Raw genomic sequence first — 20,907 nt, forward strand, 5'->3', positions numbered from 1 at the left:
AACTGTTTCATGTTGAATAGCTCAGGTTTGCAGGGTCCAATCCTCCAAGGATTTTCTGAACTGCTCTTGCTTTTTGGTGTGTTTTCCTCACATGAATCGAGATATTTCACCATGTAGTCGCACAGAAATGTTGATCAGAATGTGAGATGTCTCCTCACTTCTTGACAAAGCTAGTCCCTCAGTCTGGAAGGTTTTCCCTACTGTCCGCTTTGACTTAATTAACTCCTACCCCAAATTAAAATGTTGATTCCTTTGTTAAAGCTGTCTTTCCTCAACCCTTCTTCCCCAGTTTCCTCCCACAATACAAGCATAGGCTTGGGAACTTGCAGAAAATATTACTCTAGATCCAGGCAATTTTGGTCGATTCTAATTAGGAATTTAGTTTTTTTCTCCTCTCGTTGATAGGGCAAGGGTGAGGATGAAGATGAAGATGAGGGTAGGGAAGGAACACCCTTTAGCTCCTCCTCCTTCACTCTGCATCAACCATAAGAAAGTTCCTTTCCAACCAACAAAAGGTGATTAAAAAAAAATTACTTTGGGAGTGGCCTAATTGGAAATATAAAATAAAGTTCTACTATGATCATCTTAGAAGCACAAGATAATTTTCTCTCAACTGGTAATTACTTCTGCTTCAAAATAACTTTTTCCTTACATCTGCCCATTCTTGATTCTTCCCTAAGTATATTCATTATCAAGCTATTAATTCCTCTTTCTGCAATATTCCTTCTCTCCCTTTCCCCAAGACAATGACTTAAAATAATCCTCCTTTTTTTTTTTCTCTCTCTCTTTACAAACATGCCATCGTTTCTTATATTTTAATGAGTAACCTTGTTCCTTAGTGATTTTTCTCCAGTTCTGGCTCAGGACCCTCAGGGCCTAGGGCACAGAAATCTTTCTGGGAAGGCCTAGTAATGTTCTTTTGGGTTTTGGTTGTGGTTTCCTGAAACTTGTTTCTCTCAAAACTCTATTTACTCTTCTGTTATGCATTGAAACTTGCTCTTAAATTACATTTTGACATGTAGTTCTCCATTCCTTTGTAGGTAATATTTGCTCTTTCTGAAATCTCTAGTTACTACGACTCCTTGCTACTATTGTAATATTTCAAAATTATGTGTTTTGGTGAGATATCTTTCTCATTCTGTTGTGCTGGGCACTTGATGAGCCCTTTTAATCAGTAGAATAATGTATAATCACTCTAAGGAATTTTCTTCTACAAGTGATTTATGAAATATTATATTTAATGGTTAAGAATGAGAGTTCTGGAGTTCTGAAGCATGCTATTTGATATTAAGCAATTTAAAAAAATATGTCTTTATTCAGTCATAAAAGAGAATGTAAAAAAATATGTCTTTATTCAGTCATAAAAGAGAATGAAATAGTGCCATTTGCAGCAACATGGGAAGACCTAGATATTGTCATACTAAATGAAATAAATCAGACAGAGAAAGACAAATAGTACATCACTTATATGTGGAATATAGAAAATAGGACAGATTTCTTATTTACAAACAGAAACAGACCCACAGACATAGACCATCATTGCCAAAGGAGAAGGGAAGGAGGAATCCATCAGAAGTACGGGATTAACGATGCACACTACCACATATAAAATAGAGAGATAACAGTGCCTTACTGCATAGCACAGGGAAGTACATTCACTATCTACAATGGAAAAGAATAAGATATATATATATATATATATATATATATACATGTATAAACAAATTACTTTGTTGTACACCTGAAACTAACACAATATTGTAAATCAACTCTTTGCTGTTGTTTAGTTGCTCAGTTATATCCAACTCTTTTGTGACCCCATGGACCGTAACCCGTCAGGCTCCTCTATCCATGGGGTTTTCCAGGCAAGAATACTGAAGTGGGTTGCCATTTCCTTTTCCAGAGCATCTTCCTGACGCAAGGACTGAACGCCTCCTCTTGCCCTGGCAGGTGAATCTTTACCACTGAGCCACCTGGGAAGCCCCAATCAACCGTACTTCAATTTTTAAAAAGCAGCCACAGAAAATATGTAAACAAATGAAAATAATATTTTTGTTTCTCAGTTTTCTTGTCTAAAAATTGAGATGATAATGTAACCCTATTTCACTGAGGTCTTCTAGGATTAAATAATTTTAATTTTATTGAAAAGTACCTAGAAACATATGACTGCTATTGTTCTAGAGAACTCTGCAATAGTAGTCATCCATTTAAAAAAAATTACTATGAGATTTTATGTAAATATGATGAATGGAAGCAGTTGATTTTTCCAAAATATCTCTGAAATAGATAGGTGTAATGAGAGTGCCTTTTTTCTTCTTGATTTTTTTAAATTTTTTAAATTATTAAAGTGTGATAACACATTTATAGGAGACTTGGAAATTACAAAGTTACATATAGTTACATTATATATTACAATTAATTTTTTAAGTAGATAAAAATTTTTAGTTGAAATTTCAATATCAAACTCTCAAAAATCAATAGACTGAATAGACAGAAAAGTAGATCTGAGAAGCACTATGAACCAATTCAACATAATTAAGACTAATACAATTTTCACACAAGATGCAAATTCTATTCAAATTCTATTCATAGATTACAAACCAGGAGACACTCGAACATATCCATAGGCATAAAACAAGGTACAAAATTTCATGGTCTAAAGGTACTGAAATCATACAAAGTCTGTCCTCTTATCATGTGGAATTATGTTACAAATCAATATCAAGAGATATTTGAAAATAACTCACATATTTTAAGTGCAATGTTCTGTTCACTGAGACCATATTTACCCATCTGCCATTTACCACCTTGCCCTTTATAAACTTTGCAGTTGAACAAAGACATTTCCTGATAGTTTCATGAATCTTTTCTATTCTTTCAATGCTTCAATGCTTTGCCAAAGGAGAACCTTCATTCTGCATAATGGTCTCACACAATTTTTAGCCATGCCAGAGAAGAGAACATTAAAATCCATCACTAAGTGATGTTATTTGGATTTGTGGCCTCTCTCCAGAGGCCACTGTGCTCATTAAACAATGAATTGATTAGATTCACTCAAAAGAGGAGTTGTTCACTTATGACAGATGTAATATTGATCATATCCTTCATTGAATAAGTCATCCAAGTATAATTCAATGCAAGCTACTGGAATAAATTACCATCCATATTCATCTTACTTGACTGTTTTATAATACCAAAGAGGAGCAAGAACAACAGCATAAAAATTTTCATGTTGCAATGTAAACAGTGGGCAGCCTCTGCAGCAGGACTGGGCATTTCTGCTGTGAGAAGTGACAGAAGTCTGGTCTTTGTCAGAAAATCAGACCATGCAAGTCTAGCTCCATCTGGCTGTGAGTGATTTGTGATCAGACACATTAACAGGAGGGTAAGGATGGAAGTCCCTTAAAAAGGTCTACCAAGTCTGTCCTCTCTATCGCTACACGGATCTCTCCCACTGTGTCCCTTTGTGATGGATTTCTGCTTATTCTAAGTCGCTGTGATTTAGAACATAGGCAGTAACATCTGTTCTTTTCAGAGCGTGGATGCTAATGGAACCGACAGGCAACCTGAGAACAGCTGAGAGAACCCGTGAGAAAAAGATCAAAATCTAAACGGAGTGAGTGTTCTGAACAGGGTGTCAGATGCAGAAGTAGAGATTATATGGAGTACGATTATATGCTACAGAAGCTGGTGAAGAAAAACATGTAACAGCAGAATTAGACTCACTCTTTTTATTTCTGTACCTCTAACTTTCTATTTTAACACTACAAACTGGTACAAACCGCATTACTGAGGAACTGCACTCACTTAGATCACTTTTTGTTGTTCATTTGCTCCGTTGTGTCTGACTTTTTTGCGACCTCATGGACTGCAGCACTCCAGGTTTTCCTATCCTTTACTATTTCCCAGAGTTTCCTCAGACTCACGTCCACGGAGTCGATGATGCCATACAATTTGACAGTCATCTTATCCTCTGTCGCCTCCTTCTCCTCCTGCCTTCAATCTTTCCCAGCATCAGGGTCTTGTCCAATTAGTCGGTTTTTCACATCAGATGGACAAAATATTGGAGCTTCAGCTTCAGCATCAGTCCTCCCAATGAATATTCAGGATTTATTTCCTTCAGGATTGACTGGTTTAATCTTCTTGCTGTCCAAAGGACTCTCAAGAGCCTTCTCCAGCATCACAGTCGAAGGCATCAATTCTTTGGCACTCTGCCTTCCTTATGGTCCAGCTCTCACAATCATTTGTGACCACTGGGAAGACTATAGCCTTTACAGCATGGATTTTTGATGGCAGAGTAATATCTCTGCTTTTCAACACACTATCTAGGTTTGTCATAACTTTCCCCCCAAAAGCAAACGTTTTCTGATTTCATGGCTGCAGTCACTATTCCCAGTGATTTTTGAGCTCAAGAAGAGGAAATTTGTCACTACTTCCACCTTTCCCCCCTCTATTTGCCATGAAGTAATGTGGCCAGATGCCTGATCTTAGATTTTTTTTTTTAATATTTAGTTTTAACACAGTCATTAAAATGGCCATAATCCATAACACTGGCAATACCAAACGCTGACTGAGGTGTCAGCAACAGGAACCCTCCTTTGTTGGTGATGGAAATGCAAAATCATTTAGACATTTTTGAAGACAGTTTGATTCTTTTTTCTTTTTTACAAAACTAAGCACATTTTTACCATATAATCTTAAAGTTATGTTCCTTGGTATCAGCTCAAAAGAGTTGACAACTTACATCCAGAACAAAGTCCTGCAGACAGATATTCAGTTCAGTTCAGTTCAGTTCAGTTGCTCAGTCACGTCCGACTCTTTGCGACCCCATGGACTACAGCATGCCAGGCCTCCCTGTCCATCCCCAACTCGCGGAGCTTGCTCAAACTCATGTGCATCGAGTCAGTGATGCCATCCAACCATCTCATCCTGTGTTGTCCTCTTCTCCTCCTGACTTTTTCCTCTTTCCCAGCATCAGGCTCTTTTCCAATGAGTTAGGTCTTTGCATCAGGTGGCCGAAGTATTGGAGCTTCAGCTTCAGCATCAGTCCTTCCAATGCAGGCAGACAGATAGTGGGTTGGCCAAAATGTCAATTTGGTTTGTTAAGTAAAAATAAAATCATTTTTAATTTTCACCAAGAACTTTATCGAACAACACATTCATTGTTTTGTTCCACCACCTTCTGCCATTTTCCAGGCAACTTCATAGTTGCAGCTTCCCAAAACTTAATCTTTGTGAGCAAAGAAATATTTCAAATGCCTTCTATACAATCTTCCAGAGAAATAAATTTTTTTCCATTAAAAAAATTTTGTAAAAACCAAAATGAATGGAAATCCAAAGTTTCAGTGTCTGGTAAATAGAGCGGATGTATCAGAATTTACCAGCTAAGCTGCAAAAGTTTTTGCCTGGTCATCAAAGAAAGATGCAGTCTTGCATTATCCTGATGGAGGATTATACATTTTCTGTTGGCTAACTTTGAGACATTTTGTTGAGTGTTACTTTGAGTTGGTCTGTTTGGAAACAGTACTTGTACTTTTTTTTCTTGAATAATTTTATTTTATCATTTGGTTTTGGTTTTCAAGGAAAAGAAAGTGTATAGCTTAGCATCTGGAAACAATACGAATATTTACAAAGCTATACTGAGAGGTAATTGAGAAGTTTTTTTGCCGCTTGAATTAACTCATATCTCCAAGTGAATCTTGGTCAAAGATGACTCAATGGATACCTTTGGAGTTAAAGGACATTTATAAATTCAGAAACACTTATCAATAAGCAACAAAGTACATGAATAAATTTTGTACAATACTGGAAGCTGACCTTGAAACTAAGCTTAAAATAAAATAATATGCATTATGCTACAGTAAAGTTCTCCTTTCCTCTCTCCTCAGTCTTTCTTTTTTAAATTGAATTCATTTTTAAATGAAGCAAAGATGAATATTTTTAATGATAAAAGGTACAGTTCACAAAGAAGATAGACATCATAAATCATTAACTAAAAAACAAAGAAACAAAGATACATAAATCAAAAATCAAAAGAAATGAAGGAAAAAGAAAAATGTTTATAATCATAGTGAGACATATTAACATTTCTCTGAGAATACTTTATCAAGTGCAGAAAAAAGTAAAAGCAACTTGAATTATGTCATTCATAATTTAAATGTAATAAATTTCTATTTCTATTAATTTATATTATTCTTACATACTACACAAATATATTTAAAATTTTGTGTCTCATACATTATTATCAGGTGTCCATAGGACATTTAGAAAAACTGGCAAAAAGATAAACAGTATTAAATTCCATAAAGTAAAATTTTTTGTGATTTAATTATACATATACATATATTATTTTTGAAATTATTTCCCATTATAGGTTATTATAAGATATTGACTATAGTTCCCTGTGCTACACAGTAAACCTTTGTTGTTTGTTGTGTATCTATTTTTCTAAATTAGAAAAATAGCATTTTATTCATAATAAGTCAAGCGAGTGGAATCAAAATGTCATAAATTTTTAGCTAGGCAAAATTCCTAATTTTCTAAAATAGACATTATTTATATGTATGCATACAGGAGATTTTCTACTTTGTTTAATAAAAGTTTGAGAAAGAACATAAAAAAAGTGACGGAGAAGTTGGAAAACATAAACTAAATTAAATGAGAGCATTGACTATGAAATGGGAAAAGTGAAACAGACTAGATAAAAGTAAAACGTCCTCATATTGTCCAGTTGTTTTTAAATATGGCTGCTCATTAGAAACATATCTGGAACTCCAGTCAAAAGAAGAAGCAATACCTGGACGTTTGTATTTTTGGAAAAACCTCCAAGATAATTCTGATACGCATCTGAATTTTAAAAAGTGATTACAGATTTTTCTATAAAGTGGTAGCTTTGATGATATAGAATTCTATGATTTTTCTGTTGACCAATCATGATAAATGGTATTAAATGAGTAACAGTTACGTAATCACAATAGTGAAAGATGTTTATCAGTTTTCACAATCAATAGCCAGACAAAAATAAAAGATAATTACAATTGCAAGCCATAATAGAACATGATTAGCCTAACAATATAAAATAATTGCATGCAATTTGGAGAGTCAAGCAGAGTGATGGAATTGCATACATGCACATGTTTTCATCTGCTCAGCCAGTCTATGTCTTTTGGTTGGTGCATTTAATCTATTTACATTTAATGCAATTATTGATATGTATGATCCTATTACCATTTTTGTAACTTGTTTTGGGCTTATTTTCTATAGGTAAATATTTTCCTTCTCTTGTTCCTGCCTAGAGAAGTTCCGTTAGCATTTGTTGTAAAACTGGTTTGGTGGTGAATTCTCTTAACTTTTACTTGTCTGGAAAGCTATTGATTTCTCCATCAAATCTGAAGGAGAGTCTTGCTGGGTAGAGTTTTCTTGGTTGTAGCTTCTTCCCTTTCATCATTTTAAATATATCATGTCATTCCCTTCTGGCTTGTAGAATTTCGTTTGAGAAAACAGCTGACAGCCTGATGGGCATTCCCTTGAATATTATTTGTTGTTTTTCCTTTGTTGCTTTTAGTATTTTATCTCTGTCTTTAATTTTTGTCAGTTTGATTATGTGTCTCAATGTGTTCCTCCTTGGGTTTATCCTGCCCGGGACTCTATCCTGCCTGGGACTCTGTGATTCCTGGACTTGGTTGACTATTTCCTTTCTCACGTTAGAGAAGTTTTCAGCTATTATCTCTTCAAATACTTTCTCAGGTCCTTTCTCTCCCTCTTCTCCCTCTGGGGCACCTATAATGCAAATATCAGTGTGTTTAATGTTGTCCCAGAAGTCTCTTAGGCTGCCTTCATTTCTTTTCATTCTTTTTCCTATAGTGTGTTCTGTGGCAGTGATGTCCACAATTCTGTCAACATTTCACACATCTTCTCAATCTTTGCTTCCATTCTTTTTCTGAGATCCTGAATCGACTTCACTATCATTATTCCGAATTCTTTTTCTGGAAGGTTGCCTCTCTTCCTTCCATTTAGTCGTTTATCTGGGGTTTTATCTTGCTCCTTCAAGGAATCTTCCCAGCCCAGGGATCAGACCTACATCTCCTGCACTGGCAGGCGGATTCTTTACCACTGGGCCACCTGGGAATCCACTTGAGTTGGGGAGTAGGACTAACAGGCAGAGGTTGATAAAGGCTGCAGACTTTTAGTTATAAAATAAACAAGGTCTGACGTGCTAACTTTACTATATTTGATAACAATATTCTATAATCAAAATTCACTGAGAGAGTAGAATGTGCTCATTCTCACACACACAAAAAGGTAAAATTATGAAATGATAAACATGTTAACTAATTTGATGGGAAGAATTCTTTTACAATGTATACATATATCAAATCATCACATTGTATCCTTTAAATAACTTAGTTTTGTCAATGATACCCCAATAAAGCTGGAGAAAAAAAAAGAGATCAGGAGGAAACCTTTGGAGGTGATGAGGTGATGAGTATGTTCATGACATAGATTGTGGTGATGGTTCATGGATATCATATATACTTATCTCCAAACTCATCAAGCTCTATTTACTTGAAATATGCTTTTTGTATGGCAATCATACCTCAACAAAGTGATTAAAAAAAGAAACTAAAGAATGGGTGACTATAGATGTAAAGAAGGGAAGTGAACAATGAGATAGGTTAAACTGTGTCTACATAATTTCTAGAATGGATATAAAGCTTAAGATAAATGCGAAAATCATTTTTGAGGACTAGATGCATACTGTAATGAACAGCAATAATATTAAGTAAAATTTTACATGTTATACAAAGAAATCTGTGTTTGAGGATATGTACATATTTATATATCCAAAAACCTATTTCAGGCAGACCTGAGTTAAAATCTTAGCTTTACCTTTCAGTTTTGTGTGATCTTGGACAAGCCTCAGTTTTCCATCTGTAAAATGAGAAGGCTGCAAGACGCGGGTCCACCCAGAAGCCGTCTCAGCCTTTAAGATGCTGCCCCTTTAAGGAGGGCGGGGTAGCGGAGAAGGTAGCCGCGCCCCCTTCCTCTCCTCGCGGAGCCTTCCAGACCGCCTGTCTCCGGCCCCGCCCCGCCCCCTAGGGGCGGGGCGGGAGCAAAGGGGGCGGGGAAGGAAGACGGTTTACCTGGCGCGGCGGGCGCGCGGCGCGTGCGAACGGCCGGACAGGCCCGCGGCGTTCACTTCCAGGCGTTGCCCCTTCCCCCTCCTCGCCGTTACCCTGTACATCCGGCTCATTTGCCCTCCCCGCTCGCAGGAGCCGTTGCCGCCGTTGCCGCCGTTGCCGCCGTTGCCGCCGCCGCCTGGCTCGTCGCGGCTCCGCCACAGGGACAGGTGCGGAGGGGTTCCCCGTCCGGCCGCCGCCGCCGCCGCCGACGCTGCCCAGCTCCGGGCCCGGGGCTCCCCCTAGCGCTGCTGAGGAGCTGCCGCCGCGGCTCGAGGAGGGCGGAGGAACGGGGCTGAGAGAGAGCGCCTGGAGGCTCGCGGGGAGGGTGACTGGTTTATTTTTTTCCCGTTTTCCTCGCTTCTCTCACACCCCTGGCTCGTCTGCTCCGCGACCCCATTTTGGCGGAGAGGCGGGCGCGGTGGGGCCGGCGCCCACCCCTGGCGTGCGGCGGCATCTCCGCGGGCGCCCCGGGCCCTTCCTCCGCGCCCCGGGCCGCCCTGGCGCTCATTCATTCGGCTGTGCCTTTCTCCGCCCCTGCCTCCTTCCCCTCGCGTCTCCCCGCGCGTGCTCGCCGCCCTTTCCCGTGCCCAGTCTTGCCTCCGCCCGTGGCCTTTGGCTCCGGGCGCTTTCCCCTCCGGCGTCTCTATGGCCGTCCCCCGACCCGGAACTCCCACGTCCTTTCCTCCCAGCGGCCGCCTTCCCTCCCGCTGCTGGTCCCCGGATCCACACCCCCTTCTCCCTCGGACTCCACCAGGCCTCGCCCGGACACGCGGCCCTCCTCATCACCTGCCTTGAACTTGGTGCCCCGATACCGCCCGATTCAGGTGTTGCGTGGACCGCAGATCCTTAGCATTTAAAGTCCCGGTTCTCGGTCCTAGGGTGTGGCCTTAGCTGTGTTTCTAAAACACACGTTTCTACTATAATTATCCAAATGCATGACTGTCAAACTGTAGTGGACTTGGCACTTGCTCTGTGTGTGTGTGTGTGTGTGGTCCTCATGGTTATTCTGGGTCACACCAAATCTCTCTCTCTCTCTTTTTTTTTCCCTGAAGGAGTGTGTGATTGATTTGCTCTGAATGTAAAATTTGGCCAAAGATTGTTACTCTTTGAACTCCTCCACATTCCTTCTCCCGCTGTTCCATGACTGATTTGCAACATTACCTGTTAATACTGTTTGTTGGTGAAGCTTCTTGTCGACTCATCTGTCACCAGCAGTTACTGAATGTCCCCCAGTGTGCAGAATACTGATGAAATGCCTGAATTCTTGCAGTGCTACAAAATGCCATTCTGGAGAAGACAAAGACTTGGGGCATTTGTTTTCACTTTTTCTCCCCTCCCTCCTGTAAATTTACTGAGTTTGAAATCTTTTTACTCCTTCATGTGTAATGTGGAGAATGTGTATCAGTTGTGTGTTCTTATAGTCTTGCCATTTGGAAGACTGGCATTCCAGAGGAGTGTTTTGTATAGCTCAAGGAATTTCAGTCACTTGGGTGTTCAGAGACTTATTGCAGATCGTTTTAGACTAATGTATCAAGAAAAATAAACTGATCCTTTTTATTCTTTAATTACACTTAATAATAGAAACAGAAGCTCTGTGTCTGGAACAACTTGGTAATTGGGGCTTATTTGATAGCCTGTAAAGTGTTGCAGTTAACTAAAGCTACCTGATTCAGCATTCATAAAATGAAATGACAGCAGTTTTTCTAATGTGACATTCATAGTTCGTAATAATGAACTCCAAGGGAGGTACTTAATCCTGAAGTGCACCTTCCTGCGTGTCAGTTTGATACAATTGCTGTCAATATTAATAGCATTTGTCTAACAGCCCTTTCTTCTGGAGAGGTAGGTACTAAAAAGGTGGTTGGCTGTTTGTCCACTTTCAGGTTTTGGATGACCACTTGAAGCACTAAGATTACTTAACTTGGAGTCAAGATTGCATTTTTTTTTTTGGGCAGAGCAATTTTGCTGGGTAATATGTATGTTAAATTCTTTAAAACTTTAACAGGTAGCTACTGGAGAAAAATCTTGTTTTGTAAAATGTAGGATAAAAAGTATGAATTCTAGATTGTTTGATGATTGCATTAAGGCTAGATTTTTCTCTCCTAAGAAAAAATGGTTGATCAAAGGAAGGCATGATTAGTAAATTGACTCTAGTCGCCCCAGCAAAAATTCAGTTTCAGATGCTGAGTGAAACTGAGTGAATGTACTTTATTTCTGATAGATTACAAGTGACATGTAACAGCTAACTTAAGATTTTCTCAAAACTTTCTCCTTCAGATGGGTGAAAAATAGTGTCATTCTTGAGGTTATTTGACTCATTTAAAGTGGTCATTTACCTTTACTTAGTAATTGAGCAGTAGAGACGGATGCTTATTTCATTTAATCCTAGTCTCCTTGGGGAAAATATTGTACTGTCACTTTTATGAAGTTACTTAACTCTTAACTATTAATGCACTCCAGTGTTGGAACATACAATTTACTCTTTTCACTGTTTAAGGAAAACAGCATTTCAGGAACGTTTAATCACAGTGTTGGCGGCGCCCACTGTCGCTGTGGTCTCGCCTTTCCTGTTACTCTGTAACAGGGTTTGGCCCAGTGCCTGCCTGTGAGTGGCAGGTTTGCAACAGTTAGACTGTAGCACTTTGGAATTATGTAGCAAAAGTTTTAGAGAAAGATGTTGATTGCTCTCAGATGCAATTTTCTCTGGTAACTTGAAGTTTTTTTTTTCAGGGGAAAGCGGGCACGCAGTCCCCCACTACCATAAATTACACAGTCGAGTTTCCCCTATTTGAGGAAATGGCAGAGGTCAACACACCGGAGTGCAATGGGTGAGCCTCGCCCTGGGAGAACCACCTTCTTGATAATGGTATCTCCTCTGCCAGGTAAGTATACTTGTAAGTTTTGAGAATTGCTATATATAATTATTTTAAACTGCTTTGAAATCTTTGGGGAGAAACTACAATAGACATATCAGTTTGTGATATGCTTTAGTTCCGTGAAGGGATATGTTCACTGAAAATGGATATTTGTTGTATGTATCTTGTCAACATTCATGACCAATGGTAATTCAGATAATTTCTTGTATATTTAAAGTTTCTAAAAATCAGCATAAAAACTCTTTTGAGTGTGTGAGTTCATCCTATATTATAATCAGTTCACTAAATAAGGTTAATTTTCAAGGAGCATTTTTTCATATAGTAGAAAAGTAATGAATCTGATAATGTGGCAATGTTTACTTAACATTTCAGTGGTGGTGATGATAATGATGTTAATAGTAACTAACACGTAGCTAGTGTGTGCTACTTGCCGGGCAGTGTTGTAAGACATTTAATCTTTACAACACCCTAATTCTAAAAGGTGATCGTATTATAGACTAGGAAACTAGTAAGGGTAGGTAACTGAAGGGACACAGAGGTGGAGGACTGGGTCTCTGCTCCTAATTGTTACTCTGTAATAGTGAACACCTCTGTGCCACGTTCTCTATACGACCGTGCAAGGTGTAGGTTAATTCCTAGTTAATTCTTAAGTAGCATTAGCAAAGTAAGGCTCAAGCCGCTTAGGTAACTTGTCCAAGTACTTGCCCAAGTAGGATCAAGAAGGCTGGCATTTCAACGCAGGCCTCTGTGACTTGTAGTCTTCACTAAAATTATTTCAAAGTACTAATTTGAGGTCCTGTATTTTATGTTATACATTTAGAAGGCATACTTAAAACAGCGAGTCTCCAAACGTTTTCACCTGCCACACAGGATGGATAGTGTTCACTCTTCTCTACTGTCTGTGAGCATATACGTTACATGTCAGTTGCTCAGTCCTGTCTGACTCTTTTCAACCTTATGGACTATAGCCCACCAGGCTCCTCTGTCCATGGGATTCTCCAGCTCACCAGGCTCCTCTTGTCCATGGGATTCTCCAGGCAAGAACACTGGTGTGGGTCGCCGTTCCCTTCTCCAGGGGCTCTTCCCGACTCAGGGATCCAACCCAGGTCCCTGCAGTGCAGGCAGATTGTTTATGGTCTGAGTTTCTGTGAGCAAATACAGGATTATAATTTCCTGTCCACTGGCTGTAGCTTCACCCCTTTCCCACTCACACAAGTATACTGGAATGCAAAATGAGTGACATTTGTAAAGTTTTTTAAACAAGGAAATCATTCTTAGAGTTTTGATCCTTTAACTATAAGCCATTTCTTGTGACATGCCCCACATCCTGATTGTGGTACGTCCCATGGGTGAGAATGGCTCTTTTCCAAGACACTGGGTGATTTTATTTCAGCAGAAGACCTGATGCAGAGATGTATTTTAGTCGCTGTTGGTTTATTTTGGAAAGGTGATGCTCCGGTGCTGTTGTGCACAGCATTCTGAAGCGCTCAGTCCTGCACAGTCACTCTCTGCCTGTGAGTGATCTCTGCTGGGTGTGTCCTGGTTGGTGCATCGTGTCAGCTCTGTGCTAAATCTAAACTGATAGACACCTTTCACTGTGCCTGTCTGCACTGTGCCCCCAAATCCTTCTCTTAGTCATAAATCGGCATGGTCTCAGATAATCCAAATTGCACTGAATACTGAGGTCAGTTTCAGAAAACACCAGAAAAAGATACATCATATTCCCAGATGTTATTACTTGGGATTGTTGTTGTTCAGTTGCTGAGTTGTGTCTGACTCTGTGGCCCCTTGGACTGCAGCTCGCCAGGCTTCCCTGCCCTTCCGTCTCTCCTGGAGCTCGTGTAGGCTCCTGTCCACTGGGTCGGCGATGCCACCCAGCCGCCTCACCCTCTGTTGCCCCCCCTCCTGCCCCTGGACTCCATCTTCCCCAGCATCGGCGTCTTTTTCAGTGAGGCAGCTCTTCGCATCAGGTGGCCAACGCGTTGCAGCTTCCAATAGGTTAACCCTAACCCTATTAAGCTTCAGTCATTCCAGTGAATATTCATGGTTGATTTCCTTTAAGATGGACTGATTTGATCTCCTTGCTTTCCAAGGGACTCTCAAGAGTCTTCTCCAGCACCACAATTCCAAAGCATCCATTCTCCAGCACTCAGCTTTCTTTATGGTCCATCTCTCACATCTGTGCAGTGGCTGTTGGAAAAACCATAACTTTGACTGTATGGACCTTTGCTGGCAAAGTGACATCTCTGCTTTTTAATATGCTGTCTAGGTTTGTCATAGTTTTCCTTCCAAAGAACAAGTGTCTTTAATTTCATGCCTGCAGTTACCATCTGCAGTGATTTTGGAGCCCAGAAAAATAAAATATCTGTCACTGTTTGCACTTTTCCCCCTATTTGCCATAAAGTGATGGGACTGGAAGCTGTGATCTTAGTTTTTTGAATGTTGAGTTTTAAGCCAGCTTTTTCACTCTTCTCTTTCACCATTATCAAGACGTTCTTTAGTTCCTCTTTGCTTTTTATCATTAGAATGGTATCATCTGCATATCTGAGATTGTTGATATATCTCTCTCCAGTCTGGACTCCAGCTTGTGATTCATCCAGCCCAGCATGTCATGTGATGTACTCTGCATATAAGTTAAATAAGCAGGGTGACAATATACAGCCTTGACATACTCCTTTCCCAATTTGGAACCAGTCCGTTGTTCCATGTCTGGTTCTGTTACTACTTGGCCTGCATACACATTTCTCAGGAGACAGGTAAGGTGGTCTAGTATTCCCGTCTCTGAGAATTTCCACAGTTTGTTGTGATTCACACAGTCAAAGGCTTTAGTACAGTTAGTGAAGCAGAAGTAGATGTTTTTCTGGAACACTCTTGCATTTTCTGTGATCCAGTAAATGGTGGCAATTTGATCTCTGGTTTCTTAGCCTTCTCTAAATCCACCTTGAACATTTGGAAGTTCTTGGTTCACGTACTGCTAAAGCCTAACTTGAAGGATTTTGAGCATTGCCTTGCTAGCAGTGTGAAATGAGCACAATTGTACGTTAGTCTGAACATTCTTTGGCATTGTCCTTCTTTGGGATTGGAATGTTAACTGACCTTTTTCAGTCCTGTGGCCACTGCTGAGTTTTCCAAACTTGCTGGCATATTGAGTGCAGCACTTTAATAGCATATCTTCTAGGATTTGAAAGAGCTCAGCTGGAATTCCATCACCTCCACTAGTTTTGTTTATAGTAATGCTTCCTGTATTTCTATATTTGGGATTGTTTATGCCATTTTTCTGTTCTTAATGTGGGCAATGGAGAATTAAGGGCACTAATTTAAATGAAACAGAGATCTTGAAGTGGACTTTTGTAGTTTGTTGACTTGTGCTGTTTTTTTTGGCTACGCCACAGGGCTCGTGGGATCTGAGTTCCCCAATTGGGGATCAAACCCAGGCCATCAGCAGTGAAAGCCTGGAGTCCTAACCACTGGATGCCAGGGAGTTCTTGACTTGTTCTCTTATTGGTAGAGTCTCCATGTAAAATTTTAGTATGTATGGACAAAAACATTTCATTTAAGTCCTGATTTGCTTTTTCCTGATAGTGTTAATATTTTCGGATCATCTATAAGATATGAATAATACTATGTTTGCTACTTGCCTCCCAACACTGTTGTGAGATTTTTGTATTTATTTCAGTGCAGCATAGTAGGGGAGGAAGAATGTAATTTTATTGAAGTGATGCATTTTTAAGTTGAATGATCATTAAATTTTTTTTGCTTGTTTTGATGTAATTCTTTGACACCTGGGACAGTACATGGAATATGATTGCTATTGATTACTCAAATAGTTACTGAGCACATAAGCAGGGTTATACTACAGTGAATAAAACGTTAGTGGTCCCTTTTTAAGAGTAGAAGCAAAGACGGAGGAGACTAGACAGTATGAATTTAGCAGGTACCTAATCTTATGAGCTAGGATAAATACCCATCTAAACTGAGATCTGAAGAGTGGACCATTAGTCAGTCTGGCAAAAGGAGAAACGCAGGGACATAGGAAGGAGGAGAGGCCAAAGCCTGGAGGTGAGATCAATCCTGTGCATCTTAGAAACAGTCACTGGTTCCGTGTGGCGGTACTGCCGGGCATGAAGGAGACGTGGGAAAGAGGTGGACAGGAAGTGTGCTGTGAGGCTGGCTGGCTGGGTCATGTTAACAGGTTCAGGGCAGTTTGGACCAAAGGCCACGGTAAGCCATTATAGGACTTTAAAGGGGGTGAGAAATATTCATTTATCTTTTCAAAAGATTGTTCTCAAAACTTTTGGAGAATGGCCTGAAGGGAAAGTAAGACTGAATATAGTTGAGCAAGTTCAGAGGCTTTTGCTAAAGTCCATGAAAGAACTGATAGTGATCAGTGCTCAAGTACTGACAGGGGATGGTCTGGCAATACAGGGTTTATGGATGTGGGCTCCCTTGGGCCCATAACTTTGTGTCCAGTGGTAAAGTGGAGGATGAGTTTCCCCAGAGGGCTGTCCACCTCTTTTTCAGGTAAAGTTGAGATGTTGTGAAGCTAAGGCAATCCAGATACATTCTCAAATACACATTTTCAGTTGACTCTGCATATTCTTAGTCGTTGAGTACGAGCTGACCCACCCCAGAGTAGAAGCATCAGACTGGGACTTACGAGGCCTCCCTGAGTCAGGCTTCTCAGTTTCCACAGGAGCCGAGTAGCCAGCTGCTCAACAAAAGCAGTGGGCCTGATAGCTGTTCAGGGAGGCAGAAGAGTCCTTCCGCCCAGGGGCACTCCAGGTGGCACCTTTATCAGAGGCTGCAGTCAGTAAAATCATGAGTCACAGAGACTTGTCACCAGAAATGGTTCTTAGGGCTTTGGAGCCCCAAAGGTGCTAGCACTTTCCTGCATGCAACCCTTCCTGATTGGGAGAGTCCTCTCTGGGACTTAACAGGATGGGGAAGTTCATCTGTACTGTAGGATGGATGTAGAGATTTACTCCTCAGTTTTCTTCTAAAAGTGGTTTTTTTTTTTTTTTTTATAGTTTTAGCTCTTAGATTTAGGTCTTTGATCCATTTTAAATTAACTTTTGTGTATAGTGTGAGGAAGATGTCTGAATTCATCTTTTTGTATATCACTATCCAGTTGTCTCAGCACTATTTGTTGATGAGACTGTCCTTTCCCCCTGTTGAATGAATTGCCTTGGCGTTTCTGTTGGTAATTAATTGGCCATAGATATATGGCTTTATTTCTGGACTCTCATTTCTGTTTCATTGGTCTGCATGTCTCTCCTTCTGCCAGTACCACATATTTTGATTACTGTAGCTTTTCATGCCATAATAATATAGCATTCTTCTTGTAAAAAAAATAAACACTGTTAAATATTGAAACTATATAGAAAAGTAAAAGAAGAATGTAGAAATCATCATCTGAGTGGTCACTGTTTTGGTGAACGTGTCTCCAGACACCTCTGCACGTACATGCATGTTGTATGAGTGCACACACACCCTCTGCAATTATACATAGAGACGTGTCAGTATTTGCCCACACTCCTTGTTCTTGTGTACTTCTTGAGTGAGTACCTCTATCGTCAACTTCAGGAGAGAAATGATTATTTTTTTTCCTTCAGGCACTTTTTAAATTCTGTGAGTTTTTACTGACATAAACTTCTGAGAAGAGTGAAGATGCTTTGGGCTGAGAACTATGAGTGTTGTTTTCTTGGTCTCATGTTAAATGGAATGTATTTCTCACTCATCTGCCTAAAGATGGCCTTCAAACAAAATTTTAAATGTGTGCTCTGTGAATGGATGGCAAATTATGTGTGAAACTTTGAGAAATTAATCCCCAGATCCAGCTTTAAATAAATTTAGTTTGCAGAAATCTCCTGTTAAGTATTAGGTAAACTTTTTGGCAGTTGTGACAGTGAGTGTGGAACCAATAAATTATATGTGTCTGTGCAGTGATAGTTGTATTTACAGTCTTGTGGGGGCTGATCCCTGTTGCAAGCTTGGTTTTTACTGAGTTATAGAGGAGTAGCATATTTGCGCTTTTGTCCTTGGTGATTTCAGCCTCGTAGACTTGATGAAGCTGGGTCCTTCGCTACTTTCAGTAGCCAAATTTGAGCTGACCAAATTCGTCTGAGTGTAGGTCCACTTCCATGATCAGAAACTCCTCTGACATTCACATTTTTCTTGCAGTGTGATTTTTCTATGATGAATACATGTTTTAAACCATACAGATTATGCTTCATTTAAAAAGATTGAAGTTTAATTTTGGAAATAGGGAGCCATTAAAGAGGTTTTGACTTTGGAGAGTGACATAGACAAGTTTCAAGAAGCCACCGCGCACATTGGTTGGTTCAGTGTAAATTTGGTGTTTGAAAATGTCATGCTTAGTCCATGGCCATATCACCCTGAATGTGCCCAATCTCGTCTGAGAATGTCATGCTTAGGTTATGTGGGAAACTGGATTGCTCAAATGAAATTATATAAATGAGTGCTTTTTCCATGGTTTTTAAAAGTTAAAACTTGAAACAAGAAACTTTCAGATGACAACTAGACTCTACAGAATGAAAACCAGTTAGCAGTGACTAACTGGTGGGCTTACAGATTTTTCTTCCTGCTTTTGGTGGAAATTTTAGAAAAAAATATTAACTATATTATGTAATAAGATGTTACAATGAAGCTCTTTTGTTCTGAGTTGAGCTCTAAGTCAGTAGATGCACATTTCTGAAATGCGTTGTAAGAACAACACAATGCAGGTCCTGCAAGAGAAAGAGCCAGAAAACGGATCTTGTGACTTCTAACACCTATCCCATCTGTCGGTATATAAAGATTCAGGAAGTTGGAAATTGGAAGCGTTTTTGAACCAAGTGGTTGATGTGAGTTTCTTCTGACTCCCGCTCCCATCTCAGCGTTCCCCCCACCCCAAGTATGGGGTGACTTGGAGAGCTTACTCAGCGATTGATTCGGTTCGTGGACACAGCGGGTTGATGAATGTCTCTCTCGTGCCTGGGTGAAGGAGAGGCTGTTTGCTCTGGCAGCACACGAAAAGGACCTGTGTGGGTCCTTGTTCTCTGAGGCGAGGGTTGCGTGGTTCCTGCGGATCCTGTGAGGGCCACCAGTGAGAGAAAGCCTGCTGTAACAAAGTGGTGTGGAGTGGAGCAGGGACTAGACGACTGGATGCCCAGAGCACCTGCATGTTCTCCATCAAGGAAATGCAGTGAGAGATCTCAAAGGGCTGGAGTGGCTGAGAGCGTCCCAGGATCCTGGAAGCAGTTCCTCACAGGTTGGCTTTATGCCCTTGTGAGCTAAGAGAGTGCCCATGTCCTACAGGGACCCTTAATTGCCTCACCCAGGGTTACTAAGGTGGAAGGAAGAGGGGTAAAGTGCAGTCCTCTTAATAATGCCTGGTAGCCTGCTTTTGGAGAAGGAAATGGCAGCCCACTGCAGTATTCTTGCCTGGGAAATCCTTGGACAGAGGAGCCTGGCAGGGTATATAATCCATTGGGTCTCAGAGAGTAAGACACGACTTAGCGACTAAACAGCAGCCTGCCTTAGGCAGAGCCGGGCATAGGGGAGAAGCTGTAACCTTGAATGACAATTTTGACGATTATGTGGTACTAAACAGGGTCTGTCAGTTTCTAAGCTCAGTTTTTATAACTTGAAAAAATGACTAAAATCATAATAAAGGTTCGGGGCACTATCACCAAAGAATAACTTTAAAGAGCAGCAGTGAACAGAAATTTGCTTTATGGTTACATCCCACAGGTTCTGCTTGTCCGGGGTAATGGTTACTGTTGTTTTTCTAATAAGAAAAATATCAGTGAAAACAAATTTTTATAAGAAGAATGTGCCCATTGAGACATTTGTTGGGGGTAAAACACTGCCTTTAGGGCCAGGCAGATCTGTGCTTGAGTCAAACCAAAACCTTGTTAGCACTGACATGAGGTGAGTAAACCAGTTTTTTAGGTTAATTTCTGTCATTTACTTTTCATAAAAGGGGTAGCATCATCTGCTTTCTAGTGTTTTCCAAAGAGATTTTGGTCTATAGCAAAATTCATGGTACACATAGGTGCTCACAGATATTACTAGTGCTCTTTCCTCTCTGAAGCAGATGTTTTCTATAACTTTAAATGTTCTTACTCCCCTTCACATATGTTTTACTTCCTCTAAATGTACTTCTTTAGCATACCAAATAGATTAGAGGATTTAAATGACAACTGGATACTACTATCAAGAATGTAAGAAGTGTGAGCTTTTAATATAGCTAAAAATTCAGTTTTGAATTGAATTGTGAAAACTTTTCAGAAACAGTGAAATGTAGTTTTACTTACGTGTTAATTTTTAGTGAGGAAGCATGAAGTAGGGATCTAGAGAAAAGGTAGACGCAGGTGGAGAATTGTTTTCATTACTGTTCTTGGAGCTTTCTTTCGGGGGGGAGGGGGGGGGGGCGGCGGGCAGGCAGTGCACTGACTTAGTTGCTCCTTGGCATGTGGGATCTTCCCAGGTCAGGTGTTGAACCCATGTCTCCTGTATTGGCAGGCGGATTCTTTACCACTGAACCACCAGGGAAGCCCACGGTTTGGTTTTCATAAAGGAGAAAGAAGCCTTCTTACCCCAGGGAAAACACTTTGTAAAAACCAGTACCATTCTAGTGTTCCTATTTTCTCAAAACATGCATCAGTGTTTTCTTTTTCTGGAAAGCTAGTTTAGTTTTTTATTTGATTGATACTGTTTAAAATGTTCTTGGTGTTTTGTCATTTCTTCTTTCTGGATGTTCTTATACTCTAGCATTCAAATTTTGTCCTTTGAAACTTAAAGTTTTTTTAGTTATTTTTAGGAATACAGGCACCTCTTAAATGTCT

The 20,907-nt window shown here is 40.1% G+C and overlaps 1 protein-coding gene and 1 non-coding gene across 2 annotated transcripts in view; one reads left to right on the forward strand and one right to left on the reverse strand.

The window, feature by feature from the left end:
• The first annotated feature begins 418 nt into the window (after nt 1-418).
• LOC122682703 (translation initiation factor IF-2-like) overlaps nt 419-20,907 on the forward strand; it is a 32,335-nt gene continuing 11,846 nt past the window's right edge. Inside the window, exons 1-3 of the mRNA XM_043885705.1 lie at nt 419-436; nt 9,100-10,006; nt 11,913-12,064. Of these exons, the coding sequence (XP_043741640.1) occupies nt 419-436; nt 9,100-10,006; nt 11,913-11,974 (987 nt within the window). The 3' untranslated portion in view covers nt 11,975-12,064. The remainder of the gene's footprint in view (nt 437-9,099; nt 10,007-11,912; nt 12,065-20,907) is intronic.
• Nucleotides 11,910-12,072, reverse strand: LOC122683383. The gene has a single exon (XR_006337729.1). It is a non-coding gene; the product is annotated as a U1 spliceosomal RNA (small nuclear RNA).

The sequence above is a fragment of the Cervus elaphus genome, chromosome 24 (genome assembly GCF_910594005.1).
Source record: "Cervus elaphus chromosome 24, mCerEla1.1, whole genome shotgun sequence".
Lineage (NCBI taxonomy): Eukaryota > Metazoa > Chordata > Mammalia > Artiodactyla > Cervidae > Cervus > Cervus elaphus.